The 20,108-nt window shown below is 42.6% G+C and overlaps 1 protein-coding gene across 1 annotated transcript in view; it reads right to left on the bottom strand.

Moving 5' to 3' along the window:
• Positions 1–13,907: 13,907 nt before the first annotated feature.
• FAM81B (family with sequence similarity 81 member B) overlaps positions 13,908–20,108 on the bottom strand; it is a 53,184-nt gene continuing 46,983 nt past the window's right edge. The window contains exons 8-10 of the mRNA XM_068981493.1: positions 17,228–17,363; positions 15,520–15,715; positions 13,908–14,041 (exon numbers count right to left, since the gene is read on the bottom strand). Coding sequence (XP_068837594.1) covers positions 13,908–14,041; positions 15,520–15,715; positions 17,228–17,363 — 466 coding nt within the window. The remainder of the gene's footprint in view (positions 14,042–15,519; positions 15,716–17,227; positions 17,364–20,108) is intronic.

Here is a 20,108-nt window from a genome sequence, read left to right as displayed (position 1 = left end):
TTTCAGTGTTGAATGGGGATGTGCCTGGATAAGTCTTTTTATTTTAATTTCTCTAAAACTTTATTCAGAGTTACTCACCTCACTGTTAAGGTGTACAGTTAATGCTCTGTGCCAGTGTTACTAGAACTGCCCAATTGCCAGCAATGGATTATGGGAGAACCCATTTCCTAAAAATCCTTGAAGTTAAATTACTCTTTTTAAAACAGCAAACTCCTAAAACTTGCAAAAGTATACATGTGCCGTTTTCCCATCAGTCTTTAAATCTGAACCTAGATTATTAATCTACATCAGTGGATGTTAAAAATGAAGTCATTTTAACAAATTATGCAAATCAAAACACCACCAGTTGATATGAGTATTTTACAAACACTACATTACATATTACCTTGCAATCTGAAACATTAAATCTCATGTTTGTGTGAGTTTATGTTCGATAATTGAAACTTCACAGAATTCAGCAGGAAATAAAGTATAAAAAAAATTAGCTCTGTACATTAGTACCAACTATTTTGCAACCTATAAGGCTTATGTCATAGTTCAGCACCAAAAAGATCCACAGAACTTCCTAACCCAGTCTTATTCATTCCATGTGATAGTTTTTGTTATTATTGTTATTTTTAAGGTGAAAGTCTGAGAGAATGCTTTATATATTCTACTTCCAGACCTTGGGAAGTGAAATACTTTTGGCTGGTCATGTGATGTAAAAGCTTCAGTTGTACCTTTTATTTATTTATTTTTAAGCAATAAGTGATGTTTTATTTCTCTTTTTGGCCACATGACTTGGCATGTGGGATCTTAGTTCCCTGGTCCAAGGATCGACCCCACAACCCCTGCCCTGGAACTGTGGAGCCTTCACCACTGGACCACCACCAAGTCCCTGACCTTTTAATTTTTAATGTGAATGTGGGAAATCAGGGCCTTGAGCTAGATTTCTAATGGAAGCATTCCATTATTCTAAGGCTACCAAAGTTTTCCAAGTGCAAAGTGAGCTAAAGCAAAACGCTGATGTAAACCCACCAATGCAGCTCATGCAAAGCAGCAGCTGGTTTTCAGTGAGCAGCCCTGCCCCGCCCCCCCTCCCCCCACCAGTGCTCACAGACCTTAGGGTAGAAGCCCTTCTCAGAGACCCTCACTGTAGGAACGTGGGTAATCAGTTCTAGGTACACAAGAAGACCTTTACTTTGAAAATGCCTTAATGGAAGCCAGTCTCCACAAATACTTGGCTGGAATTGTGTGTGCAGGCGAAAAAGGTTATACTGTATTCCTATCTATTGTTCAGTCCCTCAGTTACGTCCAACTCTTTGTGACCCCATGGACTGCAGCACATGAGGTTTCCCTGTCTTATCACCAACCCCCGGAGCTTGCTCAAACTCATGTCCATTGAGTCGATGCCATCCAGCCATCTCGTCCTCTGTCATCCTGTTCTCTTCCTGCCTTCAGTCTTCCCCAGCATCAGGGTCTTTTCTAATGAGTCGGTTCTTCACGTCAGGTGGCCAAAGTATTGGAGTTTCAGCTTCAGGATCAGTCCTTCCAATGAATATTCAGGACTGATTTCCTTTAGGATGGACTGGTTGGATCTCCTTGCAGTCCAAGGGGCTCTCAAGAGTCTTCTCCAACATCACAGTTCAAAAGCATCAGTTCTTCAGTGCTCAGCTTTCTTTATAGTCCATCTCTCACATCCACACATGACTACTGGAAAAACCATAGCCTTGACTAGACGGACCTTTATTGGTGAAGTAATGTCTCTGCTTTTTAATATGCTGTTTAGGTTGGTCATAACTTTTCTTCGAAGGAGCAAGCATCTTTTAATTTCACTGCTGTAGTCACCATCTGCAGTGGTTTTGGAGCCCAAGAAAATAGTCTATCACTGTTTCCATTGTCTCCCCATCTATTTGCCATGAATTGATGAGACCAGATGCCATGATCTTCGTTTTTTGAATGTTGAGTTTTAAGCCAGCCTTTTCACTCTCTCACTTTCATCAAGAGGCTCTTTAGTTCCTCTTCACTTTTTGCCATAAGGGTGGTGTCATCTGCATATCTGAGGTTATTGATATTTCTCCCCACAATCTTGATTCCAGGTTGTGCTTCATCCAGCCTGGCATTTCACATGACGTACTCTACATATAAGTTAAATAAGTAGGGTGACAATATACAGCCTTGACATTCCTTTCCCAGTTTGGAACCAGTCCATTGTTCCATGTCCTTTGCTAACTGTTGCTTCTTGACGTGCATAAAGATATCTCAGGAGGCAAGTAAGGTGATCTGGTATTCCCATCTGTTGAAGAATTTTCCACAGTTTGTTGTGATCCACACTGTCAAAGGCTTTAGTGTAGTCACCAAGGCAGAAGTGGATATTTTTCTGTAACTCTTGTTTTTCCTATGATCCAATGGATGTTGGCAATTTGATCTCTGTTTCCTCTGCCTTTTCTAAATCCAGCTTGAATATCTGGAAGTTCATGGTTTATGTACTATTGAAGCCTCTCTTGGAGAATTTTCAGGATTACTTTACTAGCATGTGAAATGAGTGCAATTGTGTGGTAGTTTGAGCATTCTTTGGCATTGCCTTTCTTAGGGCTTGGAATGAAAACTCACCTTTTCTAGTCCTGTGGCCACTGCTGAGTTTTCCAAATTTGTTGGCATATTGAGTGCAGCACATCAACAGCATCATCTTTGAGGATTTGGAATAACTCAGCTGGAATTCCATCACCTCCACTAGCTTTGTTCATAGTAATGCTCCCTAAGGCCCACTTGACTTCACATTCCAGGATGTCTGGCTCTAGGTGAGTGATCACACCATCGTGGTTCAGTTCAGTTAAATCGCTCAGTCAGTTGTGTCCAGCTGTTAGCGACCCCATGGACTGCAGCACACCAGGCTTCCCTGTCCATCACCAACCCCCAGAGCTTGCTCAAACTCATGTCCATCAAGTTGGTGATGCCACCCAACCATCTCATCTTCTGTCATCCCTTTCTCTTCCTGCCTTCAATCTTTCCCAGCATCAGTGTCTTTTCCAATGAGTCAGTTCTTCGCATGAGGTGGCCAAAGTATTGGAGTTTCAGCTTCAGCATCAGTCCTTCCAATGAATATTCAGGACTGATTTTCTTTAGGAAACGGACTGGTTGGATCTCCTTGAAGTCCAAGGGACTCTCAAGAGTCTTTTCCAACACCACAGTTCAAAAGCATCAATTTTCGGTGCTCAGCTCTCACATCCATACATGACTACTGGAAAAACCATAGCTTTGACTAGACAGACCTTTGTCAGCAAAGAAATGTTTCTGCTTTTTAATATGCTATATAGGTTGGTCATAGCTTTTCTTCCAAGGAGCAAGCTTCTTTTAATTTCATGGCCACAGTCACTATGTGCGTGAATTTGGAGCCCAAGAAAATGAATTCTGTCACTGTTTCCATTGTTTCCCCAGCTGTTTGCCATGAAGTGATGAGACTGGATGCCATGATCTTCGTTTCTTGAATGTTGAGTTTTAAGCCATCAAGTTATCTGGGTCATTAAGATCTTTTTTATATAGTTCTGTGTATTCTTGCCACCTGTTCTTAATATCTTCTGCTTCTGTTAGGTCCATACTATTTCTGTCCCTTATTGTGCCCATCTTTGCATGAAATGTTCACTTGCTATCTGTAATTTTCTTGAAGAGATCTCTAGTCTTTCCCATTCTATTGTTTTCCTCTATTTTTTGCATTGATCACTGAGGAAGGCTTTCTTATCTCTCCTTGCTGTTCTTTGCAACTCTGCATTCAGATGGATATATCTTTCTTTTTCCCCTTTGCCTTTTGCTTCTCTTCTTATCTCAGCTATTTGAAAGGCCTCCTCAGACAGCCATTTTGCCTTTTTGCATTTTTTTTCTTCTTGAGGATGGTCTTGACCACTGCCTCCTGTACAATGTCACGAACCCCCATCCACAGTTCTTCAGGCGCTCTGTCTATCAAATCTAATCCCTTGAATCTATTTGTCACTTCCACTGTATAATCATAAGGGATTTGATTTAGGCCATACCTGAATGGTCTAGTGGTTTTCCCTACTTTCTTCAACTAAAGTCTCAATTTTGCAATAAGGAGGTCATGATCTGAACCACAGTCAGCTCCTGGTGCTGTTTTTGCTGACTGTATAGAGCGTCTCCATCTTTGGCTGCAAAGAATATAATCAGTCTTATTTTGGTATTGACCATCTTGTGATGTCCATGTGTAGAGTTGTCTCTTTTGTTGTTGGAATGGGCTGTTTGCTATGACCAGTGCGTTCTCTTGGCAAAACTGTTAGCCTTTTCCCTGCTTCATTCTGTATTCCAGTGGACCCCCATTAAGTAGAATATGCATGTTGTCCATCTGACTCCCAGATGGCTTAAATAACTTGAGTGCCTACAACTCTGCCTTTTTAATCTCTTTCCTTCCCTTTTATCATATGAAATAGGGTCATTGCTTTAATCTCTGTGGGAAAAAAAAATGCTGCATAGTTTAGTATCAGGAGATCGGGAGTTATTTTGGAAAACCACCACGCGTGGTTTAAAAGTTTTAATCTTAATTGTCTTGTCCTATTTAATAGCTCAAGAAAGGGGAAATAGTGTAGAAATAGTTTATTTTTTCCTTTTATTGATCTATATTTGGCTGCGCTGGGTCTTTGCTCCTGCGTTGGCAGTGAGTGGTAGCTCCTTTTTGCTCAGCGTGTGGACTTCTCCTTGTGCCGTCCTCTCTTGTTATGGAGCAGAGGCTCTAGGCAGGAGGACTTCAGTAGTTGCTGTGCGTGGGCTCAGTAGTTGTGGCACCTGGGCTTGGTTGCTCTGCAGCATGTGGGATCTTCCCCACCAGGAGTCAAACCCATGCATCCTGCATTAGCAGGTGGATTCTTGACCACTAGGGAGGCCCTAAATAGTTTCGATGTTAAAAATATTTCCTGCTTTTAGAAGTTTGGAAATTAGCCTGTAAAGAAGTCAGGTGGTATGGAAAAAAGACAACTGCAGATTATATGTTGGCAGAGTGAGTTATGTGGGATTTCTTTTTTTTTGCTTTTGTACTTTCCTGGCAGTGTTGATTTCTCTTATGTTTGAGACACAAGGGTCTCTAGGCATATGAGAAAAGCCACATGGAGCAGAAGTTTGTGTAGAAAGAAGATTAAAGAGAAAATCACTGCTGAGCAATCAAATGTATAGTGTCATAAAGCAGCTTCAATAAAGTGGAAACAAATATATTTCAAAATTGCCTGAGGTCAGCCCTATATTGCCTTGGAGCTAGTGCTCTGTATGTGGTTGGGTGACTTTTCTGTCAAAGAACTATTATTGAGAATGACCTATTAACTCCCTTGACCCGAATTTAGGCAGTGGTGGATAGCTATGAACACTGAAAAATATGTCGGCAGCAATAAGGTTTTATACACATCAGGTAGTGTCTAAGAAAGCCCAAGTAAGGTCTGGCATTGCAGGGGATCTGGTCCTGTACCATTGACTTCAGCAGAGGGACTTTTTGTTTCGATGGGGTAGTAGTCTCTACTGCAAGAGCCTGAGCTGTCCGGGACTTACTTTCAGGAGTGGAATGAATGCCTACTATGTACCAAGCACTTTATACAGCCACCTCATTTTATTCTCACATAATTTTTTTTTACAGTAAATGTTAACCTTGTCTTACAGAGAGAGAGCACAAGTGATTCACTCTTCTGAAGTTGTCTATAATCTTAGGCAAACAGAATCTGGCTTCCAAGACCATTTCCAATAGTATTGTCACATTTTGTTAATAATTTGCTGTCATCACAAAGATATGTAAATAAGCGGAGGTGTGTGTCTTTGTGACTGACTGAGTTATCCTTCCAGAGTCTATTTTGATGCTATCATTTACCTGCTACCACTGTCTGAATTCTAGGAAGAACCTTGGGAGGAAGGGGACCTCTTCTAAAGGACTAACTTTGCAAGTTTATTTTTTCTCAAGCTTCACATGCAAACAAACTTAGGCAATGATAAGGGATACTCCACTCTTGCCAGATTTTGAACTTGATAGAAACTGAGGCCAGCAGTCACCTAATTATTTCAGTTTATCTTTGATAACATCCCAGGTGCCAGCCCTTGGCTTTCTCTTTGACTTCTAACCTCTCTCCCATCAACTTTCTTTTGACCCTCCTATGTCTTAGGTGCCTAGCACCTCTGGCTTTGAAAAGTCTTGCTCTCCTTAGTTATCAATCAGTCCTTGCAGAGAAGTATCCATGAAGGCTCATGGGTGTGTGTTTGTTCTTTTTGAGGACTTTTGTGTTGTGAAGACTGTGCTGTTGTGAATATGTAAAAGCCTTTAAGTGCTAAGAAATGGAATTTAAGAATAAAGACTAGGTAGGTTCCTTGGTTTAGGAGTGGTTTTGGACTGTAGTAGGAGAAGGCAATGGCACCCCACTCCAGTACTCTTGTCTGGAAAATCCCATGGGCGGAGGAGCCTGGTAGGCTGCAGTCCATGGGGTTGCAAAGAGTCGGACACGACTGAACAACTTCACTTTCACTTTTCACTTTCATGCACTGAAGAAGGAAATGGCAACCCACTCCAGTGTTCTTGCCTGGAGAATCCCAGGGACGGGGGAGCCTGGTAGACTGCAGTCTATGGGGTTGCACAGAGTTGGACACGACTGAAGCGACTTAGCAGCAGCAGCAGTAGGTCATTCCCATGCTTCCCTGTAGGACTTGTGCACTTGAAGCCCAACCCTGAATGTCCCTCTTGTGAATGTAGTACATAGCATTTTTTGGAGAAGCATCTGTTAGTTGGATACTAATGACTTTGACCTGGCATTTATAGCTCTTGTGTTTGCTTTTGATGGCCAGAACTTCTAGAGGAAATACGCTTCACAGCTCACTGGCACCAGCACCTTACCCGCCTCTAGTCAGAGTCCGAAATGTTTCCGTAGCTGTTAGCCTCTGTCCCCAGAAACAATAAGTGCTTTTAAAGTAGAGGAACTTCCTCAGTATAATTTTGTTCCAGGAGAAGTCTATAGTTTGCACTTCTTACTGCTGTGGCCCACTGCTAGGTTTCTTGCAAACCAATATCCACAGCGTATGGCTCTGGGTTTCACCGGTGGCTCAGTGGTAAAGAATCTGCCGGAGATGCAGGAGGCGCGAGTTTGATTCCTGGGTCAGGAAGATCTCCTGGAGGAGGGCATGGCAACCCACCCCAGTATTCCTGCCTGGAAAACCCCATGGACAGAGGAGCCAGGCAGGCTACTGCCCATGGGGCCACAGAAGAGTCTGACATGACTGAAGTGACAGAACACAAGCAAAATACACAGTACAGGGACCTTTTTGAACAACACCGATTCAATCCAGAGTTGCATAAACGAGTACTATGGAACTTGTTTTTTTTCATAAAGATCTAAAACTCTGTTTATTATTATTAATCAGTACCTTTATCAGGTGTAATACCTACAATGGATCAGACACATATTTAGAGAAACAATATAGCAGAATGTTTAAGAGCAAATTCTCTGCACTGATGAGTTCAAATTCTGGCTCGACTTCATACTGGCAGCACTTGATACTTAGCACTTCATACTTAACATAAATTGCTTCATCTCTCTGTGCCTCAGTAACACACATGTGTGTGGAGGATTAAATGAGTCCATCCAGGTAAAGTGCTTGGAACCGTCTCTGATACCTGGTAATGGCTCAGTTTCTTTTCTTTTTAGTCTTAGTGGTATTGTTCCCATGTTAAGATGGGTGAACTGACTCCAACGTTAGAGAACATAGCCGAAATTGCACATACGGTGAGTATGGCGCTGCTTTTAAACTCAGGTGTGTCAGACCTCAGGATCCCTCAAGACTTCCCAGCATTAGGAGTTTGGATTTTTGTTTTGCTTTGTTTTCTCTGTTTCCATCTCTGGGGATTGTAAAGGAGGGCCTGGTTTATGACATCCTGCTGAGCACACCAATCATTTTTACCTCACATCTCATAAATATCATCTGAAAACGAGGTAAGAAAAACTCTACCGAGGAACCTGGGGTTATAGAAATTTAGTCTCTGGAGTTAGAAAGTTTCATGACTGTATAATAAAGGGAAGGTCTTAAACCGCAGAACTTCACCACAATGTGTGTGACTCGAATCTCCTGAAGAGGGAAATGCTGAGCTGCGTAGGGGCCGAAACAGTCTCTTGTTTTTTTCCTGGCAATAATCCTTCCTCTGTCTGGGAGGGTTCACCCCCCTCTCTGCGTCTGATAGGATGCAGCACATTTATTTTATATGGAAGGGCAGTCGGGAAAGCATTTGTAACCTTTCTCTACTGAGTTGTGCGATACATCCAACTTTCTATTTACATCGTAGGATAGGGACCTCATTGACAAGGAGAGATCTGATCTGAAGCATTGCTGGTAGAACTCCCAAGTCGATGGTTGGCGCCATCTGTTAGCAGGAACTCCCAGGGAAGGTCGAAACCCTCAGACTATGACGCTTCCTCTCTACCTCACTGCTGGCTCCCCACACTCACCAAGCTTCCTCTTCTTCCTGTCCCTTAAGTGTCAGGTGTTCTTGGGTTCTTCCCTGTGTTTCTCACGTAATCTTCATGTCTCCCACGCCCACCCCTCCCTCCCAAGACTCGGCAATCTCTTCCTTCCTCACTCATATCTTCACTAACCATTTCTGTGCTAATTCCTCAGTTCCACTCTTGGTCTCAAGCTCCAGGTCCTTACGTCTCATTGACCACTGGACACCTCCTTTGGGACATCTCAAATGAAAGTGAAAGTCGTGTCCGACTCTTTGTGACCCCACGGACTTTACAGTCCATGGAATTCTCCAGGCCAGAATCCTGGAGTGGGTAGTCTTTCCTGTCTTCAGGGCATCTTCCCAACCCAGGGATCAAACCCAGGTCTCCTGCATTGCAGGTGGATGCTTTACCAGTTGACTCGCAAGGGAAGCCCAAGAATACTGGAGTGGGTAGCCTATCCCTTCTCCAGGGGATCTTCCTGACCCAGGAGTTGAACTGGGGTCTCCTGCTTTGCAGGTGGATTTTTTACGAACTGAGCTATCAGGGAAGCCCTTGCGGCAGCTCATCATATCTTCAAGGAATCAGTTAATTTAAAGCTGAGCTCAGCATCGTCACTCTCCTACACTATCTCCCTACTTTTCACCCAGATTTGTTTCTCCCACTGTGCCTTTAGTCTGTACTCTACAGCCAGAGGGGTGTCACTAAAATGCAAATCTCATGCCACTCTGCTATGCAAAATCCTTCAAAGGACTTTGTTTGAAGACAGGGCCCAAGTTCCTCAACATGAGTTATACGGCCCTTTGTGATCAGATGCCTAACTCTACTGACTTCTCCAACTTTCTCTTCCCTGCTTGCCTCCCCCAGCCCTCCCCGACCTCCAGCCACACTTTAGGTTGTGGCTGTGCTGAACTTCTTCAGGTCCTGGCCTGGGTCGCATTTGTTGGCCTCCAGGCTTTTGCTTAGGCTGCACCTTCTGTCTAAGGCTTCCCTGGTGGCCCGGCTGGTAAAGAATCGCCTGTAATGCAGGAGACCCCAGTTTGATTCCTGGGTCAGGAAGATCCCCTGGAGAAGGGATAGGCTACCCACTCCAGTATTCTTGCACTTCCCTGGTGGCTCAGCTGGTAAGGAATCTGCCTGCAATGCAGGAGACCTGGGTTCAATCCCTGGGTTGGGAAGATCCCCTGGAGAAGGGAATGGTTACCCACTCCAGTATTCTGGCCTGGAGAATTCCATGGACTGTATAGTCAGTGGGCTTGCAAAGAGTTGGACACGCCTGAGCGACTTTCACTTTCCCTCTGCCTGACCCCCACCTCTCCCAATCAAGCCCGTTTTCCTTGGCTAACATCTGTTTATACTTCAGAGGTCTCAGTTTAGATCTCCCTTCTGGTAGACCCCTGTGTCTGATTCCCTATGTTTATGCTCAATGCCTCTCCCATGTGCTTCCACCATACCCCTCCTTTGCTCGAGTATTTGCAGGTTTGATTGTTGGTCTTTTCCACTAGACTGTAAGTTGCCTAAGGGCAGAGTCCATTTTTATTTTTTTCTGTGTTGTGTCCCCAGTGCCTAGCACACAAGTACTCCCTCACAAAAGTTTGGAGACTCCACTTACAAGGTAAACACATATATATTTTGGATCAAGTTTCTCCTTCTTGGTAATTTTGAATGCTTCTTGCTGGTATTATTGGTGACACCATAGAAGTGAGCTCCTCTGCAGAAGAGGAGAGAGTTGATGGTGTCCACAGCACTCTGGGGATGCTCTTTCTTTGACCTTGAGCTTTATTGTTGTCCTGGCACTCAGGTGTGAGTATATCCACCTTATAGTGGGGCTGGGAAGGAAGATACTTGAGTAACATGAGGTGCGGGATTTGTCCTTCATTTTCTATAGGTGTCATCACTCAGTTGTGTCCGACTCTTTGCGACACCATGGACTGCAGCCTACCAGGCTCCTCTGTCCATGGGATTTTCCAGGCAAGAGTACTGGAGTGGGGTGCCATTTCCTTCTCCAGGGGATCTTCCCGACCCAGGGATCGAACCCGGGTCTCCTGCATTGCAGGCAGATGCTCTACCCTCTAAGCTACCAGGGAAGCCCTTCATGTTCTATAGGGAAGCAAAATGCTTTGAACAAACATTCTCCTGTATTTGTGGAGAGAAGTCTGACATTTTCCAGAGGATTAAGAGTTGGTGTTTGATAAAGAATAAAGCGCCATATATTGAGCTTCTTAAGGGGATTGTTCGTTTTTGTTATCTTTTGGGGCCTGTGGCAAAATAAATGCAGAAGGAGGGAAACCCGGGGCTTCGTTGGCTCCCAGAGCAGAGTTGAAGCTACTGTGAAATGCTGACTCTTGAGCTCCAGGGCCCCTCACTTACATGAGCTTTACCAATGTGTTTACTAGGTTTTTCTTAAAATTCACATTTTAACTACAATGAGTCCATTGATTCAGACCACTCTTTCCACTTTCACTTCTGCTGATGCCACATGCCCCTGGAGTGGCCATGGACGTCTTCGGAACCAGCTAAAATTAAGTTGAGTGGGGGATATATTACAACTCAACATTCAGAAAACCAAGATCATGGCATCTGGTCCCATTACTTCACTGCAAATAGATGGGGAAACAATGGAAACAAGGAGAGACTATTTTGGGGGGCTCCAAAATCACTGCAGATGGTGACTACAGCCATGAGATTAAAAGACGCTTGCTCCTTGGAAGAAAAGTTATGATCAACCTAGACAGCATATTAAAATGCAGAGATAGTACTTTGCTGACAAAGGTCCATCTAGTCAAAGCTATGGTTTTTCCAGTAGTCATGTATGGATGTGAGAGTTCAATTATAAAGAAAGCTGAGCACTGAAGAATGGATGCTTTTGAAGTGTGGGGTTGGAGAAAACTCTTGAGAGTCCCTTGGACTGCAAGGAGATCCAACCAGTCCATCCTAAAGGAAATCAGTCCTGAATATTCATTGGAAGGACTGATGTTGAAGTGGAAACTCCAATACTTTGGCCACCTGACGTGAAGAACTGACTCATTGGAAAAGACCCTGATGCTGGGAAAGATTGAAGCTGGGAGAAGAAGGGGATGACAGAGGATGAGATGGTTGGATGATATCACCGACTTGATGGACATGAGTTTGAGTAAGCTCTGGGAGTTGGTGATGGACAGGGAGGCCTGGCGTGCTGCAGTTCATGGGGTCACAAAGAGTCAGACACAACTGAGTGACTGAACTGAACTGAGCTGAACGAGGGGATATGTTGGGGTCAGAGGGTGATGTGTATGTTGTTCACAGTCACTTCTGTTTGGAGTTAAGTTGCTGCTATCCTGAGGTAGCAATGGCTTTCAGGAATATTCCTCCAATACTGAGCCCACTCATCAGGACAGGACATCAACAACAAATTAAAGCTGTATAGGCTTTCAGTTCAGTTCAGTCACTCAGTCGTGTTAGCTCTTTGCAACCCCATGGACTGCGGCATGCCAGGCTTCTGTGTCCATTACCAACTCCCAGAGCTTGCTCAAACTCATGTCCATAGAGTCGCTGATGCCATCCAACCATCTCGTCCTCTGTCATCCCCTTCTCCTCCTGCCTTCAATCTTTCCCAGCATCAGGGCCCTACTAAATGTGATCCACCTTCTCATAAGGCATAGTTTTCAGGCCATCTAGTATCTGCAAACCTCTGAACACCCCAACTTGGGGTGCCCGGTGAAGAATCCTAGCAGAGGATCCTTTGAATCCCTACTCGATTGCATCACATTCAGTTCCACGTGGTTCTACCCTGTCAAGGCCAATACAGAAGACCTGTTCTAGGAAAGCTTTTGGCTTGATCTTGCCCTATTATTTCAGTTACAAGTTAGAGCATTTTTGCTTACAAGGAAAAAAATGCATCAACTTTTTTTTTTTCTATTTGCTGTACATTGTCATTGTTTTTGCTGCTAAATGTGTACAGTAAAATGTGGATCTGGCTTTCCTGTTAATCTGTGTGAAGTTCTAACTTAACTTTTCCTACAACCACTTATTTGGTTCGTTACAAAGAGTGACTCTGTTAGCCTCGTGTGTTTGTTGTTGTGGTTATTTTTTTAAAACATCTTTACTGGTAACAGCTATTATAATACTATAAAAGCATTAATAACCACTTAGTATAGAAAACAAAATTTTTCATAATTCTGCTAGTCTGCTGTAAATTCTTACTTTTTTGCATACTGTATGTGTATTTTATTTTAGGACTTTTTTGACACAGGTGGGATCACATTCATATAGCTTTGCAATTTGCTTTATTTACCTAACAAAGTATCTTGGATTTCTTTCTGTGTTCTTTTTAAGGGCTAGATAGCACTTGTTTTGTTGGTGGTGATATTAATTTAGTCAATCAGTTCCTATTGATTGGGTAGTTTTCATTTTTTCTATAAGAAACAGTGCTATAATGAGCATCCTTATTCATATATCTTTCCATATTTTGGAAGTTTTTTTCCTGCTGTAATATGAGTATCTAGCAGTAGAATTCCAGGGTCAAAGGCTATATACACTTTAAAATGTTAATAGATGTTTCCAAATTACCCCTTAAATTATTGTACCAATTTGTAGACTCCCCAATAATGTAAGAGTATGCAGTTCTCTACATAGTACAAAACATGAATAGTTTGTTTTTATTTTTCCTGATTTTCCTGCCCAATATCAGGTTTTCCATTTCACATTTATGTCTACAAAAGTTAGAGATAGTTTAATTTTATGGGAAACTAATTCATATTTTTTGCAGTGCTTTTAAATTTAGCACCAGGATAAAATTATGTTGGATGTTTTTCATGGAAACTGTTATATTCTTTTAGATGGTTAACTCTTCCTTGCTCATAATTCTGATACATATTGAGTATGATGAATCAGTATTTTAAATACACAGAACTTAGACTTGGTATAAATATTGGGACTGTTTGAAAATTAAAACCTCTGCATTAGAAGTTGCAGTCTGACAGTTCACTTGGCTGTATCTGCCCCAGAGATATTTCCCTCATAGTTTAAGAACTAGTTGCTAATGCTTATAAATGGTTTCATGTAAAACCAGATTTCTGGTTTTTTTGGAAAATAAAACTTTGGACAATAATGGATTATATGCATGTAAATAATGGACTGGAACTGCATAGTTGCTATTCTTTTTAGACAAGTAAGTTGTCTCCAATTTTCCACAGTTTCCATCATTCTTTAATATATTACACCAGGCCTACTTCACCAGGCCTATAGGAATAACATGCAGATTTGTGGACAAATAAAAATATAAAGGTATGTATGGAAAGAAATTCCCTTTTTCACTAATATCAAGACATCATAAAATTCCCTGCTTTATTGGGTTTTCTGGTACATTCATCAGCTTAGAAAGGTGGTAAGAAATAGAAGCAGTAAACATCTCAAACAGGTTTTTTTCCCAAACTTCTCCCAGGAAACCACTCCACTGGCTGGTGAAAAAGAAGATGACTGGAAAGTTTATGATTCCTGGAGTTCTGCTATCTTACGCTGCAATTTCTTTAGGTCTTTCTGTACTTTATATTTTTCTAAATCCATCTTTGTTTTCTGTATTCGTTGGAGGGAGTTGAGAGAGTCATGAATTGATTTAAATCCTGGAAGAGGATATGAAAATAGGTATATTGAAGCTAAACAAAGCATTGGATCTTTAAAAAAATTTTTAACAAAAGTTACTAGTCAGCAGTCCTGCCACAATCAATCATTGTTTAATTCAAAGCATATTAAATTCCATTAAGACCAGTCTAAAAATGGTCTAAAAATGTATAATAATCTTTTTCTTATAATGTCATCAGAATGCATTCGCAACCGTGTTTCAACTAGTATCTGGCTTCATTGTGAAATTTCAATTCTTGTCCTTCCTCTCTGTCCCCAATAGATTGCATAATGAAATAATTCTATATATCAAGAGAGAAATTGAAAATATTTTCTTTCTGTCCACTTGGACAAGAAATTTGGATGATCTCTTTTTTATTCTTGTTACAAAATTGAAGGTAAAGGCCACAGATAAGATTTTAAACCTTCTCTGAAAGCAACCTGTTTGAAGGACTTAAGGAATGGTCCCTTGCCAGCTGCTCCCCCACGCCTGCCCCCAGCACTTTGTGTCTCTGTTATACCAAAATTCAGCCACTCAGGACCACAGCCTACCAGACCTCAAGATTCTTAGGGTACAGCCCATTGCTTATTCACTGGAGGCTTTCACATAGTCATTTCTCAACACATTTTTGTTAAAGGCATAAAAGCAAGCCATTAATTGGGAGTCCCCATTTGTTAAGCTCTCACTTGGTAAAACACAGAAATACATAGATTACAAATTACTCTTCAGTTCATACTGGGATTGTACTAACAGAATGAGTAAATTCCATCTTTAATGGGTAAATAGCAAGCAGAGCCCTAAAAGTTGGGTCAGTTAAATTGGGGTTGCCTCTCATACAGGAACATTCTGATTCCTGGTAATTCTCAAAATTGTGGCTCGAGGCAGATGGCTGCTCCGCTACACCTATCCCCGCATCCTTCCTTATGACAAATTAGATGAGCCTTTCAAATTAATCCTCTTTGATGTTAGCTCAGCTTGACACTGCTGCCATTAGCCTCCTTAAGAAGAAAAGCAGTCATTATGCTGGACTCTGCTCACTCATTTCTCTCTCTTGACTTCTAAAGGTCAGGTCTCCAGTTTGACAACTGTCCAGGCTCATTACCTGTTCAATGGGGGACATCTGACCTAGACTCTTAATTTCATGATATAACCACAAGTCAGGTCTTGATGATCTCTGAGGATTTTCCAGGTCTGACAATGTTATGATTCTATGATCTTAAAGACTGAAAAATAAATCTCACAGCAATGGCACTTGTGACCCTGCAACCTATGAATGAGAAGCTAAATTTGCATGTTTACCTTCCCTCCGGTGATATGCCGACATTCTATGGGTTATTTAGGAAAATCGGATGAAATACACAGGATGTCACTTGACTAGTGACAAGATTGCTCCCTGGCCATTAGCTTAAAGTAGAAAACCCTGAAGGATTGGATAAGAAAGGGCTGATGTTCTTGACTCAGTTAAAGGTACCTGCTCACCTGATTGGTATTCATCCTGCATTTTCTCTAATTCATCCCAGATGTGCTTTTCCAGCTGGCTCATCTTCTTGGACAGTTTATTTTCTGTATGCTTTATTTTGTTTAAATCTGCTTCGTACTTCTCTGTGTTAATGAAATTCTCTAACTTGGTTGAAAGCTTCAGTAATTTTTCTTCCATGTTTTTTTCAGACATATCCTACAAAATAGGTCATGTGATAAAACTGCTGAAAACCTTTGTGGATTTGAATTTTATCTTAGAGAATGCGTTTTAACAAGTTTGCTTTCCTGTGATAAACATGAGTTTCCAAACCAGGTTCCCTTAGATCTAAAGCTATTCACAAGCGTAAGTTAATTCCTTGATTTGGCCTCGTTCATTTGCAGTTTCTGAAATTCTACAGGCTATGGGAGAAGAGAAAGGGCTGTGGTCCTTGTGAAATGCCTGGAGGAATAGGCATCCTAGCATTTAAAGAAGTGTTGCCAAGGAAGGCATTTTACATCCTGCTTCACTTGAGCTCCTGGGACATTCTCCTAAGTATCAGAGGTTCTTATTCCCTGAGCTTCCTATCTCCATGTGGACAGGCTTCAGGCAGAACAGTGGCTCTCCATCTCTGCTTTCTCTTAGAATCCCCTGGCCCATTATCCTCCCCCTCAACCCCACCCTACCCCTACACACAATTCTGATTTAATGGGGCTGTGTTGAACCCAGGAGTTGATGGCATTTACAAGCTCCCCAGGTGATCCTAACATGCAGCAGGGTGGGGCTGCAGAGGCAGCCTGAGACAAAACGAGCTTCTTTGCTCCTCCTCACTCCCCTGCAGGGAAGAGAGAAATGCGGTGGGTTCCATTCTCTCTCCCTTGTGATCGGCGCCTTCTGCCCGCAGATGACCGGGTTCTCACCTAGTGCCGCCTAGAACCGGTGGAGGAGTCTTGCCTAAACCCGGAGCAGAACCAGCGGGCCTGCTTGGCTGCAGGTCGGACCACACGTCCTTCAACAGCCGTATCAGTGATAAAGCTGTAACGTTGACCTCCCTTTCTGGGACTCCTGCCTCCATCCATGTCAACAAGCTCAGGTTGAGTAACGGGAGCGTCCTTTCCCGAGCTGCCGAAAGCCGCTCTCCTGAAGTTCCAGAATCATCTTATTTGAATCACCTGCAAGGTTGGCGGTGCAGCTCTCCCGTCCGGGCTCAGCAGCGTGGCCGGCATTGCTGGTTGGAGAAGTGAGCCTGCGATGGACTTCCTATATGTGCCTGTCGCCTCACCCCGAAGCTTGGGGGTGTCTCTACAAGGTCTGCCCTGGAGAAGGAGTTTTGAAAAAACCTCCTCTGATCTACCAGTGGCTCTCCAGAGAGGTAAAAACGACTTGTTTAAGGCAGTTTTCAGGTTTTATCATATCTGAGCATCACCCAAGGAGCTTATCCCGGAGCAGATCCCCAGGGAAGGCTCTGGAGGGTCTGATGCTTCAGCTCTGGGTTGGGACCAGGAATCTGTACTTTAAAAAGCTCTCTTTGTGTTATTCTGGTACAGGGAGAGATACCAGGAGGCGTGGGAGGGCACAGAATTGGGGAGTAGCAGGCAGACCTCTGGACTCCTATTCCAGTGCTAAAAAGTCAGTTACTGAGGCGCTGAAGGTTACTGAGAGGTTTCAAGCGTGGCTCTCGAGACCCAGACTCACCGCTCACATCTAGACAGGGGATAACAGAGCCCTTACCAGCTTCTCCTGCAGGAGGGCCAGACACTGGTTTGCACGGCTGAGCTGCTCTTGTTCGTATTTGATGACCTGGTTTTCTGTCCGTTTTTGATGGTTCTCCATTTCTTCATACAGACTCAATGAAAGGGAATTAAATCTAGGGGGAAAGTAGTTTGTTCTATTTTAATAAGTAAATTTATGCATAAAACCAACATTTATTGAAAACTCTGCATTTTTTGATGATGAGGGTCCATGTGCCCAGCAAACACTTAGGGGTGATGAGGGGTGGGTAAGTGAGCACACACTGGGTCCCTGCCGACAGCACCCCTTTGCACAGCCTGAAACACACGTACACAAACACACACAGAAAGGTCTGTGCCATCTGTGTGTGCCATCTCCGGTCAGTGCCCAGGCCGTAGTGTGTGTGTGCAGAAGAATTACTTCAACAAGTCACTTGGTGTTAGTATAGCATGGTATTAGTCTATGGTAGAGGTTAGCTGTCATCTATGGGGTCGCACAGAGTCGGACACGACTGAGGCGACTTAGCAGCAGGAGAGGTTAGCAAACCACCTTTTCTCTAAAAGGTTACATAGTAAATATTTCAGGCTTTTCAGGCCATGCAGTCTCCCTTGCAACCATTTGTCTGCCCGCCCAGTGGGAAAGCAGCCCCACATGATACAAATTATAGGCTTTTTTTAAAAAATAAATGATGAGCAAATGAGGTGGCTATCATCTAATGACATTTTACGTACACTGAAATTTAAATTTCATGTGATGTCATGAAGTATACCTTTTCCTTTAAAAAATGATTAGAAAGTGTAAAAGCCATTCTTAGCTATGGGCAGACTGGCGAAGGGCAGTAGTTGGCCAAATCTTTTCTCTGCTAGGCTCACTGTGAAGCTGAGGAGGTGCTGGGCGAGAGAGGACAGTCAGAAGGAGAAACGGGGAAGGGAGAAGGGAGAGAGACCGAAAGGACTTTGGGAAGCCGAGTGTCCAAGGGAGATGCTCCTCGGTGATCATCTCTGCTTCCGGCAAACCTTCAGTGAAGTCCCCGAGTGTCACCAATGGATCTCTGAGTGGATTCTTTATTCTTTGCGGGGGTGGGGGGTGGATTTAGAGAGATGCTGAGTTACTCAAGTGGGGCAAAATCAGAAACATCAAGAAGTGTGCAGGAAGGAAATGCTCACATCAAGTCAATGCACAATAGGACTGCTAAATAACAGAATGAAGGATTTAAACAGAAGTAGATGTCATTGTTGCTGTTGTTCAGCCCCTAAGTCATGTCCGACTCTTTGCAACTCCATGGACTGTAGCACACCAGGATTCACTGCCTTCACTATCTCCCAACATTTGCTAAAATTAAAAGGACTGGAATCATGTACATCAGTTTGAAAATTCACTGCAGAGTGGCTGAGAGTTTGAGAGGGGAGTCCTCATCTGAAATGATTAAGAGGGGTGATGGGGCCTGGGGAGTGGGTTCTGAAGATGTTTTCTGCTTGTGATTTGCTCATGATAAGATGTCACGTTCGAATTCTGTTTAGGCTAAATATTCGATCGCAGGGAAAGGGGATGTCATTTGTTATTGAAAATATTCAGACTACCTTAAAATGTGGGGTTACTTGAAATAATAGTTGCTCTAATTGTTTCAGGAAAAGTTACATGCAGCTAATTTGGTGTGTGACATTTATCACTGGAAATTGCCTAAGGCATGCTAGACGTGTACCGTATTGCATGCTTCTTTAGCTTTCCTGAAAAAGTGTTTGGACTATCAGTTGGAAAAGATGATAGTAGGTCATTTCCATTTTTATGTAGACTCAGAGTCAGTTAGCAATGTCTGGAGACGTTTTTGGTTGTTACGAATGGGAGGTGCTACTGAGCCATGGTGGGTAAACATCCTACTGTGAACAGGGCAGCCTCAAAACAAAGAATTATCCTTCCAAAATGCTAATAGTGCCAAGGTTGAGAAACTCAGATTTGGATGATGAAATCCAGAAATGGAAAAGGGAGTTACTTTTTCAGTACTTATATTTGTTGTAGTGTGATAGCTAAATTCTGGTCTCCATCTTTCTGAATTAACGCTTTTTGATACAGAGAGGAATATTTTTCACATAGAAAGCGTCAGCATTTAAACTTATCCTTGATGTGGGTAAGTTTCTCAATAGTGAAGAAGATGAAGTTGATTATTCTTCCTGTTCTTAGTTTAAGCTTGCTTTTTAAATACTTGTGCTGCTGGCTAGTGACAGATGTTGGATCTCAGATAAATTAGCCCCCCAGTGGATAGGTGGACAATCTCTGTTTAGCCAACTGCTGCCTCTGTCTGGCACACTCTTCCTGAGAATATACCATGGCCCCTGCCCTAATTTCATTTATATTTATATTCAAGCACAACCTTATCCCAGAAAATTTTCTTGACACTCCCTATTCCTTTACCCTTCTTTATTTTTCTTCAAAATGCTCATCATCACATGATGCATAATATGTAGCTCTTCTCCACTAGAAAGTGAAGGCAAGGGCTTTGCTTTGTTCATGGCTGTGAACCATGCCTGGGATATAGAAATGCTCAGTTAAGCAGAGGCTGAATAAATGATTTATCCTTTCTCATTGAATACATTTTATTAGGGCTGTTAACAAATAGCAAATCATAGACATGTCAAGCTACTTAGAGACCTAATCTTTGATTTTCATCTTCCCTTCTCTCTCGTGAAAAGATTAATTGTGATGGTTTAGTGGGAGAGTATATCCCCAGATAAATAAGATAGCTTTACCATCAAGAATCCGTCCTTCAGTTCTCACCTTCACTGTGTAAATAAATGAGAACATTTGCTCTCATCAGTAATAAAATATTAAAATCCCTCTGAAAATCAAGGAGCCATTAAATGTACCTAGGTAATATCTCTGGAAG

Source organism: Capricornis sumatraensis, chromosome 9, assembly GCF_032405125.1.
Source record: "Capricornis sumatraensis isolate serow.1 chromosome 9, serow.2, whole genome shotgun sequence".
In the NCBI taxonomy this organism is placed as follows: domain Eukaryota; kingdom Metazoa; phylum Chordata; class Mammalia; order Artiodactyla; family Bovidae; genus Capricornis; species Capricornis sumatraensis.
This window is presented reverse-complemented; position numbering and strand designations above follow the sequence as displayed.